The sequence below is a fragment of the Scyliorhinus torazame genome, chromosome 2, assembly GCF_047496885.1.
Source record: "Scyliorhinus torazame isolate Kashiwa2021f chromosome 2, sScyTor2.1, whole genome shotgun sequence".
In the NCBI taxonomy this organism is placed as follows: Eukaryota; Metazoa; Chordata; class Chondrichthyes; order Carcharhiniformes; family Scyliorhinidae; genus Scyliorhinus; species Scyliorhinus torazame.
In genome coordinates this window covers 61068836-61086481 of record NC_092708.1, presented here as the reverse complement: position 1 = coordinate 61086481, position 17646 = coordinate 61068836, and the positions used below count along the sequence as shown (strand labels likewise).

The 17646-nt window shown below is 47.7% G+C and overlaps 1 protein-coding gene across 1 annotated transcript in view; it reads right to left on the bottom strand.

Annotated features, from left to right (window-relative positions):
• The window catches only part of LOC140406643 (low-density lipoprotein receptor-related protein 1B-like), a 1956985-nt gene that overhangs the window by 279868 nt on the left and 1659471 nt on the right, over nt 1–17646 (bottom strand). Inside the window, exon 18 of the mRNA XM_072494650.1 lies at nt 9411–9527. Within this exon, the coding sequence (XP_072350751.1) occupies nt 9411–9527 (117 nt within the window). The remainder of the gene's footprint in view (nt 1–9410; nt 9528–17646) is intronic.

Below are 17646 nucleotides of genomic sequence, written 5' to 3'. Positions count from 1 at the left end.
TGCTCTGCCTCACCTGGGCTCCCTCTGCTCCGACTGCCTCACCTGGGCTCCCTCTGCTATGACTGCCTCATCTGGGCTCTCTCTACTCTGACTGCCTCACCTAGGCTCCCTCTGCTCAATCTGCTTCACCTGGGCTCCCTCTACTCTGACTGCCTCACCTGGGCTCCCTCTACTCTGACTGCCTCACCTGGGCTCCCTCTGCTCCGACTGCCTCACCTGGTCTCTCTCTGCTCCGACTGTCTCACCTGGGCTCCCTCTGCTCTGACTGCCTCACCTAGGCTCCCTCTGCTCCAACTGCCTCACCTGGGCTCCCTCTTCTCCGACTGGCTCACCTGGGCTCCCTCTGCGTCACCTGGGCTCCCACTGCTCCGACTGCCTCACCTGGTCTCCCTCTGCTCCGACTGCCTCACCTGGGCTTCCTCTGCTCTGACTGCCTCACCTGGGCTCCCACTGCTCCGACTGCCTCACCTGGTCTCCCTCTGCTCCGACTGTCTCACCTGGGCTTCCTCTGCTCTGACTGCCTCACCTGGGCTCCCCTGCTCCGACTGCCTCACCTGGTCGCCCTCTGATTAAACTGCCTCACCTGGGCTACCTCTGCTCTGACTGCCTCACCTGGGCGCCCTCTGCTCTGACTGCCTCACCTGGGCTTTCTCTGCTCTGACTGCCTCACCTGGGCTCCCTCTGCTCCGACTGCCTCACCTGGCCTCCCTCTGCTATGACTGCCTCATCTGGGCTCCCTCTACTCTGACTGCCTCACCTAGGCTTCTGGTCTCCCTCTGCTCCGACTGCCTTACCTGGGCTCCCTCTGCTCCGACCACCTCACCTGGTCTCCCTCTGCTCCGTCTGCCTCACCTGGGCTCCCTCTACTCCGACTGCCTCACCTGGGCTCCCTCTGCTCCAAGTGCCTCACCTGGGCTCTTTCTGCTCTGACTGCCTCACCTGGGCTCCCACTGCTCTGACTGGGCCCTGGAATCTACCTTCAAAATTAACCTTCCCAGTCTTCGCTGCTTGTCGAGTAACAGATTGGTTTCTCACAGAATTTTCTGCTGATAGGCTCTACAGCTAGAACATCCTTCCTCAGATAGGGAGACCAAAACTGCACAAAGGATCATGGGTTATGGGGAGAAGGCAGGAAAATGTGGATGAGAAAATATTAGCCATGATTGAATGGCGGAGCAGACTCGGTGGGCCAAATGGCCTAATTCTGCTCCTATGTCTTATAGTCTTATGGTCTTTTTCCAGGTGTGACCTCACCAAGGCCCTATATAATTGCAGCAATATATCCCTGCTCCTGTACTCAAATTATCTTGCAATAAAGAACAACAAAGACCTCTGCTCTTTGTGGTTTTTATAAATGACTTGGATGAGGAAGTGGAAGGGTGGGATAGCAAGTTTGCTGATGACACGAAGGTTGGGGGAGTTGTAGATAGTGTTGAGAGCTGTTGCAGGTTACAACAGGACATTGACAGGATGCAGAGTTGGGCTGAGAAGTGGCAGATGGAGTTCAACCAGGATAAGTGTGAAGTGATTCATTTTGGAAGGTTGGATTTGAATGCCGAATACAGGGTTAAAGGCAGGATTCTTGGAAGTTTGGAGGAACAGAGCTGTGAGGTTTTGCTGCAGCTTTATAAAACCCTGGTTCGACCACACTTGGAATAGTGTGTCCAGTTCTGGTCGCCACATTATAGGAAGGATGTGGATGCTTTGGAGAGGGTGCAGAGGAGGTTTACCAGGATGCTGCCTGGACTGGAGGGCATGTCTTATGAAGAAATGTTGAGGGAGCTAGGGCTTTTCTCACTGGAGTGAGGAAGGAAGAGAGGTGACTTGATAGAGGTGTACAAGATGATGAGAGGCATGGATAGCGTAGATAGCCAGAGACTTTTCCCTAGGGCAGAAATGGCTGTCACGAGGGGACATCATTTTAAGTTGATTGGAGGAAGGTATCGGGGCGATGTCAGGGGTAGGTTCTTTACACAGAGAGTGGTGGGTGCGTGGAATGCACTGCCAGCAGAGGTGGTGGAGTCAGAGTCATTAGGGACATTTAAGCGACTCTTGGACAGACACATGGGCAGCAGTAAATTGAAGGGGTGTAGGTTGATCCGAGATTAGGATAAATGGTCGGCACAATGTCGTGGGCCATAGGGCCTGTACTGTGCTGTACTGTTCTATGCTCTATACCATTTGCCTTCTTTACCGCTTGCTGCACCTGTGTGCTCACCTTCAGTGAATGGTGTATGAGGACATCCAGGTGTCATTGAAAAAAAAAAATGAAATGTAAATTGCTTATTGTCACAAGTAGGCTTCAAATGAAGTTACTGTGAAAAGCCCCTAGTCGTTACATTCCAGTGCCTGTTCGGGGAGGCGGTTACAGGAATTGAACCGTGCTGCTGGCCTGCCTTGGTCTGCTTTCAAAGCCAGCGATTTAGCCCTGTGCTAAACAGCCCCTCTCCTCTCATTCTCCTCTCCTAATTTATGGTCATTCAGATAATGGGCTGCCTTCTTGACTTTGTTACCAAAGTGGATAACCTCGCATTTATCCAAATTATCTAAATTATCCACTCACTCAATTTGTCCAAATCACACTGAAGGATCTTCCATCCTCCTCACAGCTCACCCTCCCAACCAACATGGTGTCATCTGCCAATTTGGAGATATGCCATTTTGTTCCCTCATCTAAATCATTTATATATATTGTGAATAACTGGGGTACTAGCACCGATCTCTGCATTACCCCACTAGTCACTGCCTGCCAATTTGAAAAATACCCGTTAATTCTACTCTTTGTTTCCTGTCTGCCAACCAGTTTTATATCATCTCAATACACTGCTCCAAATCCCATGCGCTTTAATTTTACATGCTAATCATTTATGCGGGACTTTGTTAAAAGCCTTCTGAAAGTCCAAATACACCACATCCACTGGCTCTCCTTCATCTTTTCTACCAGTTACATCCTCAAAGAATTCCATTAGATTTGTCAAGCATGATATCCTCTTCATAAATCCCTGCTAACCCTGTCATATCCTACCACTAAGTGATCTACCATAAAATCTTTGATAATGGATTCTAGAATTTTCCCCACTACTGATGTCAGGCTTATTGGTCTATAATTACCTGCTTTCTCTCGACCTCACTTTTTAAATAGTGGAGTTACATTAGCCACCCTCCAATCTGCAGGAACTGTTCTGCAGTCTGGAGAATCCTGGAAGATGACTGCCAATGCATCCACTATTTCTAGAGCCACCTCCTTTAGTACCCTGGGATGTAGATTGTCAACCCTGGTGATTTATCAGCTTCCAAACCCATCAATTTCGCCAACACCATTTCTCCAATGGTATTGGAACAAGCACTGAGGTTAGCAAGGACATAGAGGCTGGAGTTTTCGTCAACATATGACAAAGTGTAATTTTGGGAGTGGAAATCAATGTGACTACGGCCGGCATCGTGATCTTCCCACACTTGGGTATTTTTTGGGAGGGGGACATGTTTTGCGCCAGTACTGAAAGGGACGGGGCCTAAACATGCCTGCCGACCTGGATCCTCAGAGATTGGGACCTCCTGTTCAAAGTTTAATGAAATGCCCCATTCACACCACATGAACATTGCAACGCCCACAGTCAAGGGAGTTACCCCAACCCTTGACCCCAAAAGAGAAAACAACCCTCCTCCTAAATGTTTGGGTCACCCCTCCCACTTCACAGGCAACAGGGTGACGTGACATCAGCCCCCCCATTTCCCTCCATCCTCAACAGCATCAGTCCCCCCCCACCGCTTCCTCACCGACACCAGTCCATCACCCCCATCCTTGCTAGCATCAGTCCCACCCCCCACCCTCCCTACCAGCATCAGTCTCCACCCCCAGTCTCCCACACCAGCCCTTCCCCCACCAAGTACGTGACACTCCGCTATGGGGGTCACCAACAGTTTAGCCCATTCAGCACCCCCTTTCGGTCTCTCCTCTTGGCAGTGACAACTTGGCATCGTGGCAGTGGCCACGGGTGCCAGAGGCAGTGCCAGGCCACTGTTCTGCCATGTACCTAACCATTTGGTGGCTACTATGGGCTCCAAGCCCCACAACATGGGCATTATAGTGATTCCCGCCGGTTCCGCGTCACGCTGGCGGGTGGGAATATTGCATGCACCTGGAGGAATCGGTGTTGAGCTGACGTTGCATATTTAAATCCATTAAAATGAATGAGAATCAAATTCATGCCCCTGCTGGGCTTAAACGTGATTACGTCTGCTCGGAAGGCCCGGGAACCTCACAAAGTGTTTGGCACCTGGCGCAAATCCCATTTCAGGGCTCTCCCAGAATTTTACGACATAGCGAGATTTGTGCCTGTGCAAAGTGGTCTGAAAATCACTCCCAGTGTGTACTCTGTGTGGGAGAATACAATACCCATCATTAGGAGTAGCTCACCAGCCCACTACTGCCCAAATTGGTTAAGTCCTAAAGGAAAGCAGGTCTTCGGCAGGTGGGGAGGGGAGCAACAAGAGCTACCTTGCCCTCCCCAATTTATCTGTCACTGTAACAGGTAGGAACAGCCATCACACAGTCCTCGTGGAGGATTCATACTGAATTTAGCCTCCAATATGTGGTGTCAAGCTGCCACCATGTTAAATGTGATAGGTTCAGAAAAGATATAGTAGCTCAAAACTGTGCATCAATGAGGTGATGTGAGCCATCAGCAGCTGGATTGTATTTAACCTCAAATGCTAACCCTACATCGCAGCATAACCCTTGCTCTAGCATTACCATCAAGCCAGGGGTTCCGAAATAAAACAGAGAATGCTGGAAATGCTCAACAGGTCGAGCATCATCTGTGGAGTGAGAAACAAGTTAATATTTCAGGTCCAGAAAGGTCCGTTAGAATGGAAGGAAGATAACTGTTACAGGCCTTGATCAAATGAAGGGGGAATCATCTGGGTGATTATCAAGGGGTGCAATCATCTCAACCCCAGGGCATTACTGTAGGAGTTCTTCAGGGCAAAGTTTAACCATCTTCAGTTATTTAACCAATTCCTTTTTTTCACCATAAGGTCAAAAGTGAGGATGTTCTCTGAAGACTGGACAATGTTCAGCATCATTTGCGACTCTTCATACTAAAGCAGTCCATGTCTATAGGCAACAAACCTGGACAACATTCCAACTTGGCTGATTAGTGACAAATGATCTTTGTACCACACAAGTGCCAGGTAATGACAATCTCCAACAAGAGAGAATCTAACGATCTCCTCATGACATTCAATGAAATTACATCACTAAAACCCCACTATTCAACTCTGAGGGTTAGTATTGACCAGCAACCGAACTGGACCAGCCATATAAACAGTGTGACCACAAGATCAGTTCAGAGGCTGGCGGTTCTGTGGCAAGTAACTCACATCTAACAACTCCCAAGAGGCCTGACATCATCCAAGCAAAGTGGTTTGCTCGACTGGCATCCTATCCATCACTACCTCCACCACAAACACACAATAGTAACACAGAGTGTGCATCTACAAGATAGACGACAGAAACCCGCCAAGCCTCCTTTCACAGCATCTACCAAACCTGCAGCCTCCACGATCTAGAAATAACAAGGACAGTAGATAGATGGGAACTGTGTAATGAGACAGGATTGATTCAGGATCTCATAGTTAGGGATCCTCTCAGAAGGAGCGATCACAATATGGTGGAATTTAAAATACAGATGGAGAGTGAGAAGGTAAAATCAAGCACTAGTGTTTTGTGCTTAAACAAAGGAGATTACAATGGGATGAGAGAAGAACTAGCTAAAGTAGACTGGGAGCAAATACTTTATGGTGAAACAGTTGAGGAACAGTGGAGAACCTTCCTAGCGATTTTTCACAGTGCTCAGCAAAGGTTCATACCAACAGAAAGAAAGGTTGGTAAAAAGAGGGAAAATCGACAGTGGATATCTAAGGACATAAGGGAGAGTATCAAATTGAAGGAAAAAGCATACAAAGTAGCAAAGATTAGTGGCAGACTAGAGGACTGGGAAATCTTTAGGGGGCAACAGAAAGCGACTAAAAAAGCTATAAAGAAGAGTAAGATAGATTATGAGAGTGAACTTTCTCAGAATATAAAAACAGATAGTAAAAGTTTCTACAAATATATAAAACAAAAAGAGTGGCTAAGGTAAATATTGGTCCTTTAGAGGATGAGAAGGGAGATTTAATAGTGGGAGATGAGGAAATGGCTGAGGAACTGAACAGGTTTTTTGGGTCGGTCTTCACAGTGGAAGACACAAATAACATGCCAGTGACTGATGGAAATTAGGCTCTGACAGGTGAGGACCTTGAGAGGATTGTTCTCACTAAGGAGGTAGTGATGGGCAAGCTAATGGGGCTAAAAGTAGGCAAGTCTCCTGTCCCTGATGGAATGCATCCCAGAGTGCTAAAAGCGATGGCTAAGGAAATTGCAAATGCACTAGTGATAATTTACCAAAATTCACTAGACTCTGGGGTGGTCCCAGCGGATTGGAAATTAGCAAACGTGCCATCACTGTTTAAAAAAGGAGGTAGGCAGAAAGCGGGTAATTATAGGTCAGTGAGCTTAACTTCGGTAGTAGGGAAGATGCTGGAATCTATCATCAAGGAAGAAATAGCGAGGCATCTGGATGGAAATTGTCCCATTGGGCAGACACAGCATGGGTTCATAAAGGGCAGGCCGTGCCTAATTAATTTAGTGGAATTTTTTGAGGACATTAACAGTGCGGTAGATAACAGGGAGCCAATGGATGTGGTTTATCTGGATTTCCAGAAAGCCTTTGACAAGGTGCCACACAAAAGGTTGCTGCATAAGATAAAGATGCATGGCATTGAGGGGAAAGTAGTAGCATGGATAGAGGATTGGTTAATTAATAGAAAGAAAAGAGTGGGGATTAATGGATGTTTCTCTGGTTGGCAATCAGTAGCTAGTGGTGTCCCTCAGGGATCAGTGTTGGGCCCACAATTGTTCACAATTTACATAGATGATTTGGAGTTTGGGACCAAGGGCAATGTGTCCAAGTTTGCAGACGACACTCAGATGAGTGGTAAAGCAAAAAGTGCAGAGGATACTGGAAGCCTGCAGAGGAATTGGGATAGGCTAAGTGAATGGGCTAGGGTCTGGCAGATGGAATACAATGTTGACAAATGTGAGGTTATCCATTTTGGTAGGAATAACAGCAAAAGGGATTATTATTATTTAAATGATAAAATATTAAAACATGCTGCTGTGCAGAGACCTGGGTGTGCCAGTGCATGAGTCGCAAAAAGTTGGTTTACAGTTGCAACAGGTGATTAAGAAGGCAAATGGAATTGTGTCCTTCATTGCTAGAGGGATGGAGTTTAAGACTAGGGAGGTTATGCTGCAATTGTATAAGGTGTTAGTGAGGCCAAACCTCGAGTATTGTGTTCAGTTTTGGTCTCCTTACTTGAGAAAGGACGTACTGGCACTGGAAGGTGTGCAGAGGAGATTCACTAGGTTAATCCCAGAGCTGAAGGGGTTGGATTACGAGGAGAGGTTGAGTAGACTGGGACTGTACTCATTGGAATTTAGAAGGATGAGGGGGGATCTTATAGAAACATATAAAATTATGAAGGGAATAGATAGGATAGTAGATTTAGGACTGAGTTTAGGAGGAACTTCTTCACCCAAAGGGTTGTGAATCTATGGAATTCCTTGCCCAATGAAGCAGTCGAGGCTCCTTCATTAAATGTTTTTAAGCTAAAGATAAATAGTTTTTTGAAGAATAAAGGGATTAAGGGTTATTGTGTTCGGGTCGGAAAGTTGAGCTGAGTCCACAAAAGATCAGCCATGATCTCATTGAATGGCGGAGCAGGCTCGAGGGGCCAGATGGCCTACTCCTGCTCCTAGTTCTTATGTTCTTATGGAACCCCACCATTTGCAGGTTCCTTTCTGTGTCCCATTTCCTCCTGTCTACCTTCTTGACTTTGAACTATATCACCATTCCTTTAGTCTCTGGGTCAAAATCCTGAAAATCCCTCACTGCAGCACCATGGGTCTAGCTACACCAGATGCAGTTTCAGAAGATGGCTCGCCACCAGCTTCTCATTCGGAATTAGGGCTGGGCAATAAATGCTGACTTTGCCAGCGATACTCACATCTCATGGACATATATAAAACAACCATTGAACCAATGAGAAATCCAGGCCTTGGCATTCTTTGCGAGCTTGGGAACTTTAACTCCAAATCAAAGACAGGGTACATATTGTGCTGAATTGTACTAAAGAAATTGCTTGCCAACAGAAATCATCATATCATTTACATGACTCCCCAGGGATAGTCGCCAAATGTCACAAAAGCCCAAATGCTCGTTTCCTAAAACGTAGGGGAGTCTAAAACTAGAGAGTTTGGTTTAAAGTAAGAGGGGAGAGATACTAAAGGGTCTGGAGCGGTAATTTGTTCACACAGAGGGTGGTGAGTGTCTGGAATGAGCTGCCAGAGGCAGTAGTAGAGGCGGGTACAATCTTATCTTTTAAAAAGCATTTAGACAATTTTATGGGACAGCTGGGTATAGAGGGATATGATCCAAATGCGGGTAATTGGGACTAGCTTAGTGGTAAAAACTGGGCGGCTTGGACAAGTTGGGCCGAAGGGCCTGTTTTCATGCTGTAAACCTCTATGACTCGATGACCTGCCCAGGACTTGCCATTTGCTTTCAAGACCCAAATCACAGAAACTCTGCCTACAACTTTAATTAACTGCACTTGTGTTATGAAAAATATCGCAATTCATTTATCCTTTATGGCCAGATGCTCTCAGGTTTTCCTCACACTTTCCATATTTAAAAAAAATGTGCAAAATGCAATTTCTAAATTTTTACTCTGTGGATTTGTCATGATTTCCCACTGGCTCATGCTTCAGGTGCCACACTCGGAAACAGTCTTTACCACTTTTCTTTATCAGCCATGATAATGCCTACAAGCTTTGATGAAATAAATTGAACCATTGTAGCAATTATATTGATTTCATCGCTAATTTTAACCATCTTTTTTGACATGTTCTTCACACTTCAGTGAAGCACTTACATCAATTGAGCTCAGGTTAGTTTTAATCTTGCAGAAACCGCACAGTTATTACTTTGGGCAAGATTCAAGTGATTACGATCAGCATTAGAAATTAGCAGCTCTGCAGTATAATGTGCGAGCTACCTTTCAATACCCTGTTGCTTCTTACCGCCCATCTGGTCATAAGAGCACAAGCCTCATATCCTAATTCCATTCAATGTGGTGACTGAGATTAGATCTATCTGCAATATTAAATAAACTTGACATTCCCACTACATTCAGTGATGGAAAGCACATAATTTATAAAGCAATATCCTTGATACGCCATACATTCTAATTGACAAAATACAGCACTACCCAGAGCAAACCAATAGATTTTGCAAGGAGCCACTAACCACATGACACGGCTTCATCTGATCGGTCTCCGCAGTCATCTTCTAAGTCACACACCCATGACAATGGGATGCACCGTCCACTGGTACAGGCAAACTGAGTGGGTTGGCAAGTCTTCCCTGCAAGGAAACAACAACAACATGGATCTGAAGGCAGCAGACTTTAGGAATTAATATTGTTTTTCTAAAATTGAACTGCATTTTCCAAAAGGGTAAATTCAGGCAAGGCTGAGGTAGCTCAAATCAAAAAGAGATAAATAATTATTCTTCATTTAATTGCAAGGTATCAAGAATTATCGATTCGGTGAGCTTTGATAGTTTCCAAAGTATTCAAAGTGAAAGCAATTGTGCAGGTTAATCTTGAGGATGGACTTGGTGTAGAATGGAAATCTAGTTCTTCCTTACTACTCAACTGGGTATGGGGCTGTTTAGGGGCTGTTTAGGAGTTGTTTAGCACAGGGCTAAATCACTGGCTTTGAAAGTCAGACCAAGGCAGGCCAGCAGCACGGTTCAATTCCCATACCAGCCTTCCTGAACAGGTGCCGGAATGTGGCGACTAGGGGCTTTTCACAGTAACTTCATTTGAAGCCGACTTGTGACAATAAGCGATTTTCCTTTCCTTTTTCATTTCATGATTGCAACGCATTTTAATGGAATAGCACACATGCCTGGTAGTATTAACATCACCATTTCCATGTCATGTTATTTCTTTGCCCTGTTTGTTTGTAAATGTTAATAGAGATCTACTTTACCATCCATTACTCTGAGGCATTTTAATATTGTGTCAGCCATATTATGTGGTAATGTTAAGATACTCTTAAATATTCAAATAATCATCATAGAGCACATAATTTGGCCATTTAAAATCTATACTCCTCTTGTGAAAATATCATCTACTTTTGCCCCACATTTTCCCAAATTTTCCTCCATCCCGCATTCGTTAACTTGCCTTTTAAAAGCTAGAATGTATTTCATTCCTATCACTAATTCTGACTCACTTTACTTAGGGCGTTGTTCTCTCTCCCCCCCCCACCACGCTGGGTGGGAGAATCGCCGGGGCGGCGCGCGAATCGCGCCGCGCCGCCCGCGATTCTCCCACCCCCGGAAACCAGCGGCACGCGATTCGCACCGGGCCGCTTGGAGAACCGGCGAGCGGTGATTCTCCAGCCCAGATGGGCCGAGCAGCCGCTACGACACGACAGGTTCCCGCCGGCGCCGGCCCCCCCTGGTTGCTGCCGGCGGGAACTCTGCAGGAACGCTGGGGGAGCGGCCTGTGGGGGGGGGGGGCTCCTTCACCGGGGTGGCCTCCGATGGGGTCTGGCCCGGGATCAGGGCCCACCGATTGGCGGGCCGGCCTCTCCCCCCCCCCGGGCCTACCTCCTTCCGCGCACAGCCCCAGAACACCGGCTCCATGTTCGTGAGGGACCAACATGTGCAAGACGTTCCCCACGCGACCCAACTGCACATGCGCAGGATTGGGCTGCCACAACTACGCATGCGCAGGTTGGCGTGGTGACCATTTGGCACCGCGTAAGGACCCTGGAGCAGCGTGAACTCCTCCAGTGCTGTGCTGGCCCGGCGTTCACGATGGCGCGAACACTTGGCATCAATATCGGAGAATCGCCCCCCTTATTCCTGTTCCCAAAATTGATCAGTGTATCAGATGCTTCAGCTTCAATAAACATATCGGGGACAGAGTTTTGCTGTTCCTTGCTGGCGGGTTTGTAGGCAGTGCGTGGGGGTGGGGGGGTGGAGGGGAGCAGGGGGCATGATGGAAGTCAGATGGGGAAGGGGTTAGAGGAGGATGATGAACAATGGATGACGAACAATGGATCCAGTCGCCCATTGTCATTGGGATTTCTACTAACATTTATAAACAAACAGGAGAAAATAATAACATTAAATGGAAATGGTTATTTTAATAGAACATAGAATATAGAACAGTACAGCACAGTACAGGCCCTTTGGCCCACGATGTTGTGACGACCATTTATCCTAATCTAAGATCAACTTAACCTACACTCCGCTGGCAGTGCATTCCACGCACCCACCACTCTCTGTGTAAAGAACCGACCTCTGACATCTCCCCGATACCTTCCTCCATTCACCTTAAAATTATGTCCCTTCATGACAGCCATGGGGAAAAGTCTCTGGCTATCCATTCTATCCATGCCTTTCATCACCTTGTGCACCTCTATCAAGTCACCTCTCTTCCTTCTTCGCTCCAGTGAGAAAAGATTGCTCCCTCAAACTTTCTTCATAAGACATGCCCTCCAGTCCAGGCAGCATCCTGGTAAATCTCGTCTGCACCCTCTCCAAAGCACCCACATCCTTCCTATAATGAGGTGACCAGAACTGGACACAATATTCCAAGTGTGGTCTAACCAGGGTTTTATAAAGCTACAGCAAAACCTTGCGGCTCTTAAACGCAATCCCCCTGTTAATGAAAGCCAACACACAATACACCTTCTTAACAACCCGATCAACCTGGGTGGCAACTATTAAGGGCCAGGGCCAGGCGCCGGAATGTGGCGACTCAGGGCTTTTCACAGTAACTTCATTGAAGCCTACTTGTGACAATAAGCGATTATTATTAGTATTATTTAGAGAACCCCAAAGTATATCATGGAATTCACCTGGCCCACAAATTTAAATAGATTTTGGTCATGGGGAGCACAAGGGCCCACTTTACAGGTGTGATGCAACAGAGAACTAAAAGTATTTTCAAACATAAACAATGTTTATTCTATGAATCCAGTTTACATTTTATAAACACACAGTAAACAGTTTATCAACCCTGACCTCCCCAAAAAGATACAGTACACTATAGATAACCCTTAATAACTTTCCAAACACCATCCATAAGTTAAACCCTTTTTAAATAAAGACAGCAGGTTTAAATTCTCTACAGAAACAGGTATTACTTTGAAATCATCAAGGGATTTGGAGACAGTCTTTAGATTGCAGCGATATATACAGCTTCTTGTTGGAATGCAGATCCCCAACTCTGAAAACGAAACCAAAAACACACTGCAGCTGCCAGCTCAAAACGATAGTAAAAAGCAGAGCAGAACCCAGCTCCACCCACACAATGACATCACTGCAGCCATTTGATGAAACCCACATTTCTTAAAGGGACTCTCACATCACACAACTTTGAGGGATATATGAACGTGGACCCCAAGAACCCTCTGTTCCTCCACACTTCCAAGAATCCTGCCTTTAACCCTGTATTCAGCATTCAAATTCAACCTTCCAAAATGAATCACTTCACAGTTATCCAGGTTGAACTCCATCTGCCACTTCTCAGCCCAGCTCTGCATCCTGTCAATGTCCTGTTGTAACCTGCAACAGCCCTCAACACTATCTACAATTCCACCAACCTTTGTGTCATCGGCAAACTTACTAACCCACCCTTCCACTTCCTCATCCAAGTCATTTATAAAAACCACAAAGAGCAGAGGTCCCAGAACAGATCCCTAAGGGACACCACTGGTCACCGACCTCCAGGCAGCATACTTTCCATCCCCTACCACTCGCTGTCTTCTTTCGGCCAGCCAATTCTGTATCCAGGCAGCCAAATTTCCCTGTATCCCCTGCCCGCTAACTTTCTGAATGAGATTACCATGGGGAACCTCATCAAATGCCTTACTAAAATTCATATACACCACATCCAATGCCCAACCTCCATCAGTGTGTCTCATCACATCCTCAAAGAATTCAATGAGGCTTGTGAGGCATGACCTGTCCCTCACAAAGCCATGCTGACTATCTTTAATCAAACTATGTCTTTCTAAATAATCATAAATCCTCGGCGGGATTCTCTCACCTCAGGGCCCGGCCGGAGAATCGCTGAGACCGGTGCGAATCGCGCCATGCCGCCCCGACACCGGTCCATTGGCGCCGGCATGGTCGGCACGGCGTCGGTCGGGGGCCGCTCTACGGGGCCCCCCCCCCGACGATTCTCGGCCCGAGATTGGCCGAGCCTTGGCCACGCTAAAAAAACGAGTCCCGCCGGCACCGTCCACACCTGCTCTTAGCTGGCTGGACCGCGGCGTGGATGCATCTGGGGGGGCAGCCTGTTGGGGGGTAGGAGGGTCTGACCCCGGGGGGGACTCCGCTGTGGCCTGGCCTGTGATTGGCGGGCCGGCCTCTCAGGCTGGGGGCTTCTTTTGTTCCGCGGCGGCCCCTGTAGCCCTACGCCATGTCGCGTCGGAGCCAGCACAGAGAAGGGAGCCACTGCACATGCGCACATTGGCGCCGGTCCCACTGCGCATGCGCATATTGCGCCGGTCCCACTGCGCATGCACTGACCCTCAGCGCCCATCTGACACTGGGGATCGGCAGCTGGAGCGGCATGGGTCACTCCAGTGCCTGGCTGGCCCCCAAAGGAGTCAGAATTGCTGCTCCTGAGACCATGTTGATGCCGTCGAGAAACGCGTTTACGAAGGCATTTACGACGGCGTTAACACTTAGCCTCAGGATCAGAGAATCCCGCCACCTATCTCTCAGAATCCTTTACAGTATTTTGCTCACTACAGACGTTAGCCCATTACTGACTGGCCTGTAATTCCCAGGGTTTTCCCTATTCCCTTTCTTGAACAGGGGAACAACATTCACCTCCCTCCAATCATCCGGTACTATTCCAGTGGAGAGTGAGGACGCACAGGTAATCACCAATGACACAGCAATCTCCTCCCTCGCTTCCTGTAGTAACCTTGAGTATATCCCATCAGGCCCAGGGTACTTATCTATCCTGATGCTTTTCAAAATTTCCAGCACATCCCCCTTCTTAATATCAACCTGTTTGAGTCTATTAACCTGGTTCACGCTGTTCTCATGAGCAACAAGGTCCCTCTCTCGAGTGAATACTGAAGCAAAATATTCATTTATGGCCTCCACTACCTCCTCAGACTCTAGGCACAAGTTCCCTCCACTAGCCCTAATCGGCCCTACCCTCACTCTGATCATCCTCTTATTTCTCACAGAAGTGTAGAACGCCTTGGGGTTTTCCCGAATCCTTCCCGCCAGGGCTTTATTATGCCCCCTTCCAGCTCTCCAAAGTCCATTTTGGAGTTCCTTCCTGGCTACCTCGTAACCCTCTAGAGCCATGCCAGATCCTTGCTTCTTCAACCTTACGAAAGCTTCCTTCTTCCTCTTGACTAGAAGCTCAACTTCTCTTGTCATCCAAGACTCCTTCACCTTACCGTTCCTTTCTCGTCTCAGTGGGACAAACTATCCAGCACTCGCAGCAAGTGCACCTTAAACAACCCCCACATTACTGTTATGCATTTCCCCAAGAACAACTGTTCCCACTTTATGCTCCTCAGCTCCTGTCTATTAGCAGTATACTTTCCCCTCCCCCAATTAAATACTACCAGGAATGTGTGGTATTCCATTCAAATGTGTTGCAATCATACCCAGTTGGGATTTCGCATCGACAGCACCCCTTTTCGCTGGGAATTCCGTGCGCAGGCGTGGGACCAGAATTTCCCGCTGTCGTGAACAGCCGGTAAATCCCGCCAAATGTCTCCAGGAAATATGTTTTGATATTTTTGATAAAGTTTTCTAATGAAAAGGCCAAGACAGTAGGGTGGACCTGTTACATCGAAAGGCTTGAGCCAACCGTTCCTTCAGCATTGTGAAAGAGATAGACAGAACTTTCTAACTTCACTTCAATGTTGCAACATCGACATGGGTTCACAATAAATGCCATTCATCACTGGCAAAACGGCTACCATTCATTGACCATGAGCAACTGAAAGGTCATTAGTGTGCAACTTCAAAGAATTGAGCACAGTGCTACTCTGGTTTCATCATCTCATTCACATCGTATCACTCCGCAGAAAGCGCCAGGTAGCATGGGCGGGATTATCCCCTACCCGGCGGGGCGGGGGATCCCAGTGGGATGGAGTGGCGTGAACCACTCCGGCGTCGGGCCGCCCCAAAGGTGCGGAGAATTCCGCACCTTTAGGGGTCAAGCCCTCACCTTGAGGGGCTAGCCCCGCGCCGGAGTGGTTGGCATGCCGCCAGCCGGCGGGAAAGGCCTTTGGCGCCACGCCAGCCAGGGCCGAAAGGAATTCGCCGGGCGGCGGAAATCCGCGCATGCGCGGGAGCGTCACAGCAGCTGCTGACGTCATCCCCGCTCATGCGCAGGGGGGGGTGTCTCTTCCGTGTCGGACATAGTGAAGACTGTGGCCGAGGCGGAGGGAAAAGAGTGCCCCCACGGCACAGGCCCGCCCGCCGATCGGTGGGCCCCGATCGCAGGTCAGGCCACCCCCCGGGGCCAGATCGGTCCACAACCCCCCCCAGGACCCCTGAGCCCGCCCGCGCCACCTTGTCCCGCCGGGAAGAGAGGTGGTTTGATTCTCGCCGGTGGGACAGGCATTCTAGCAGCGGGAGTTCGGCCCATCGCGGTCCGGAGAATCGCTGTGGGGTGGCTCGCCGAACGTCGCGGCGCGATTCCCGCCCCCGCTGAATATCTGGTGCCGGAGAATTGAGATTTGGGGTGGCACAGTGGTTTGCACTGCCGCCTCACAGCTCCAGGGTTCCGGGTCCATTCCGGCCTTGGGTGACTGTCTGTGTGGAGTTCGCACTTTCTCCCAGTGTCTGCGTGGGTTTCCTCTGGGTCCTCTGGTTTCCTCCCACAATCCAAAGATGTGCAAGTTAGGTGATTGGTCACGTTAATTGCCCCTTAGTGTCCAAAAAGGTTAGGTGGGGTAACTGGGTTACGGGGATAGGGTGGAGGCATAGGCTTAAGTTGGGTGCTGTTTCAAGGACCGGTGTAGACTCGATGGCCCGAATGGCCTCCTTCTTCCCTGTAAATTCTATGATTCACTTTGTGGGAGGGGGGAGGAATGGAGGAATGTTATAAATCCCACGACACCCACGAGGACGACCCGATTGATCTCCCTGTGGGGCTCGTGGAATACGAGCTCCCTGCTGAGGGGTGGAGGCCTAACCAACGCGCTTGTTAATTCCCCAAGATAAAAGCCAGCCCAGGAATGTCTGCATGGTCCTAGCTGGGACTTGGACTGTTACTTTGTTATTGTATTTCCTAACGTGAGTAGGAAATAAACTTTTATCGGCTCTTCTTTCAGGACTCCTGATTGACTACAATAGATTGAAAATGGTGGTGATGAACTTGTCCACCTCTTCCAGCCCTGCCTCTATTTTCCTAGGTCCTTCAGCTAGGTAGCTGAAGTACCTGCCTGACTCCTGTGCCGATTAATACTCAAATTGGAATTCCCGGATGCTTTTTTTGATTGGTTACTGGGTCTGTCGGAATGCCCGACTCAGTAAAACCTGAGGGTACAGCAGAAAAAAAATAAGTACAAAATTAATCTTTTAGAGGTTGGCACAAGCAGGAGTGCTGCTCTGTGATCTGAAGGGTAACATGGGCTGTCCGCACCTCTGGTGCCACTCCCTACATTCCATGATCAAAACCAAGTCCTCAGGCTGCCTTTTCTCAGTGGTTCAGTCTCTGGGATGTCCAATATTTGCTGCACTACAGCAACTAAGTTTCAGCTGAAGAGGGTAATTTCTAGTGCACTCTTAAGACACAGAAAAAGACAAATTAGGAGCAGTAGAAGGCCACTCAGCCCCTTGAGCCTGCTACGTCATTCAATACGATCATAGCTAATCTGATTGTAACCCCGATTGTACGTTCCTACCTACCCCCAATCACCTTTCACCTCCTTATCAACCAAAAATTAATCCAGCTCTGCCTTAATTCCCAGCCCTCAGAGAAAAAAAACTCCTCATCTCTGTCTCAAATTTTTTAAACCATGACTCCTAGTTATAGATTCTCACACAAGGGGGTACATTGTTTTCCCATCCACTGTGTCAAGACCCCTCAGTATCCTGATACATTATTTAAGATCAATGACATTGACAGATAATGGATACTTAAACAACATTCAAAAATGATACAGGAGTGATAAATTCAAGTGATATAGCTCATAATCTTCAAAACAATAGTCCATGTCATTAAAAGCTATATTTATCTCCTTTCAGTGCAGTTTGTTGGAAATCCTGCAATAAATTTCTGAGTTATCTTTTGGACTTACTTTGAAATTGAAGGCTAGGTTGAAAATGTTAATGTAAAAACTAAAGATCAGTTGTAAAATTGAAAACAAATTGAAAATCTGGTTAAATAAAATAGGGTTGGAGGGCGAGGCGATATGTTTTGGCTGCTGCATGTGGGCAATATTAAACCCATTATAGCTAACAACGACCA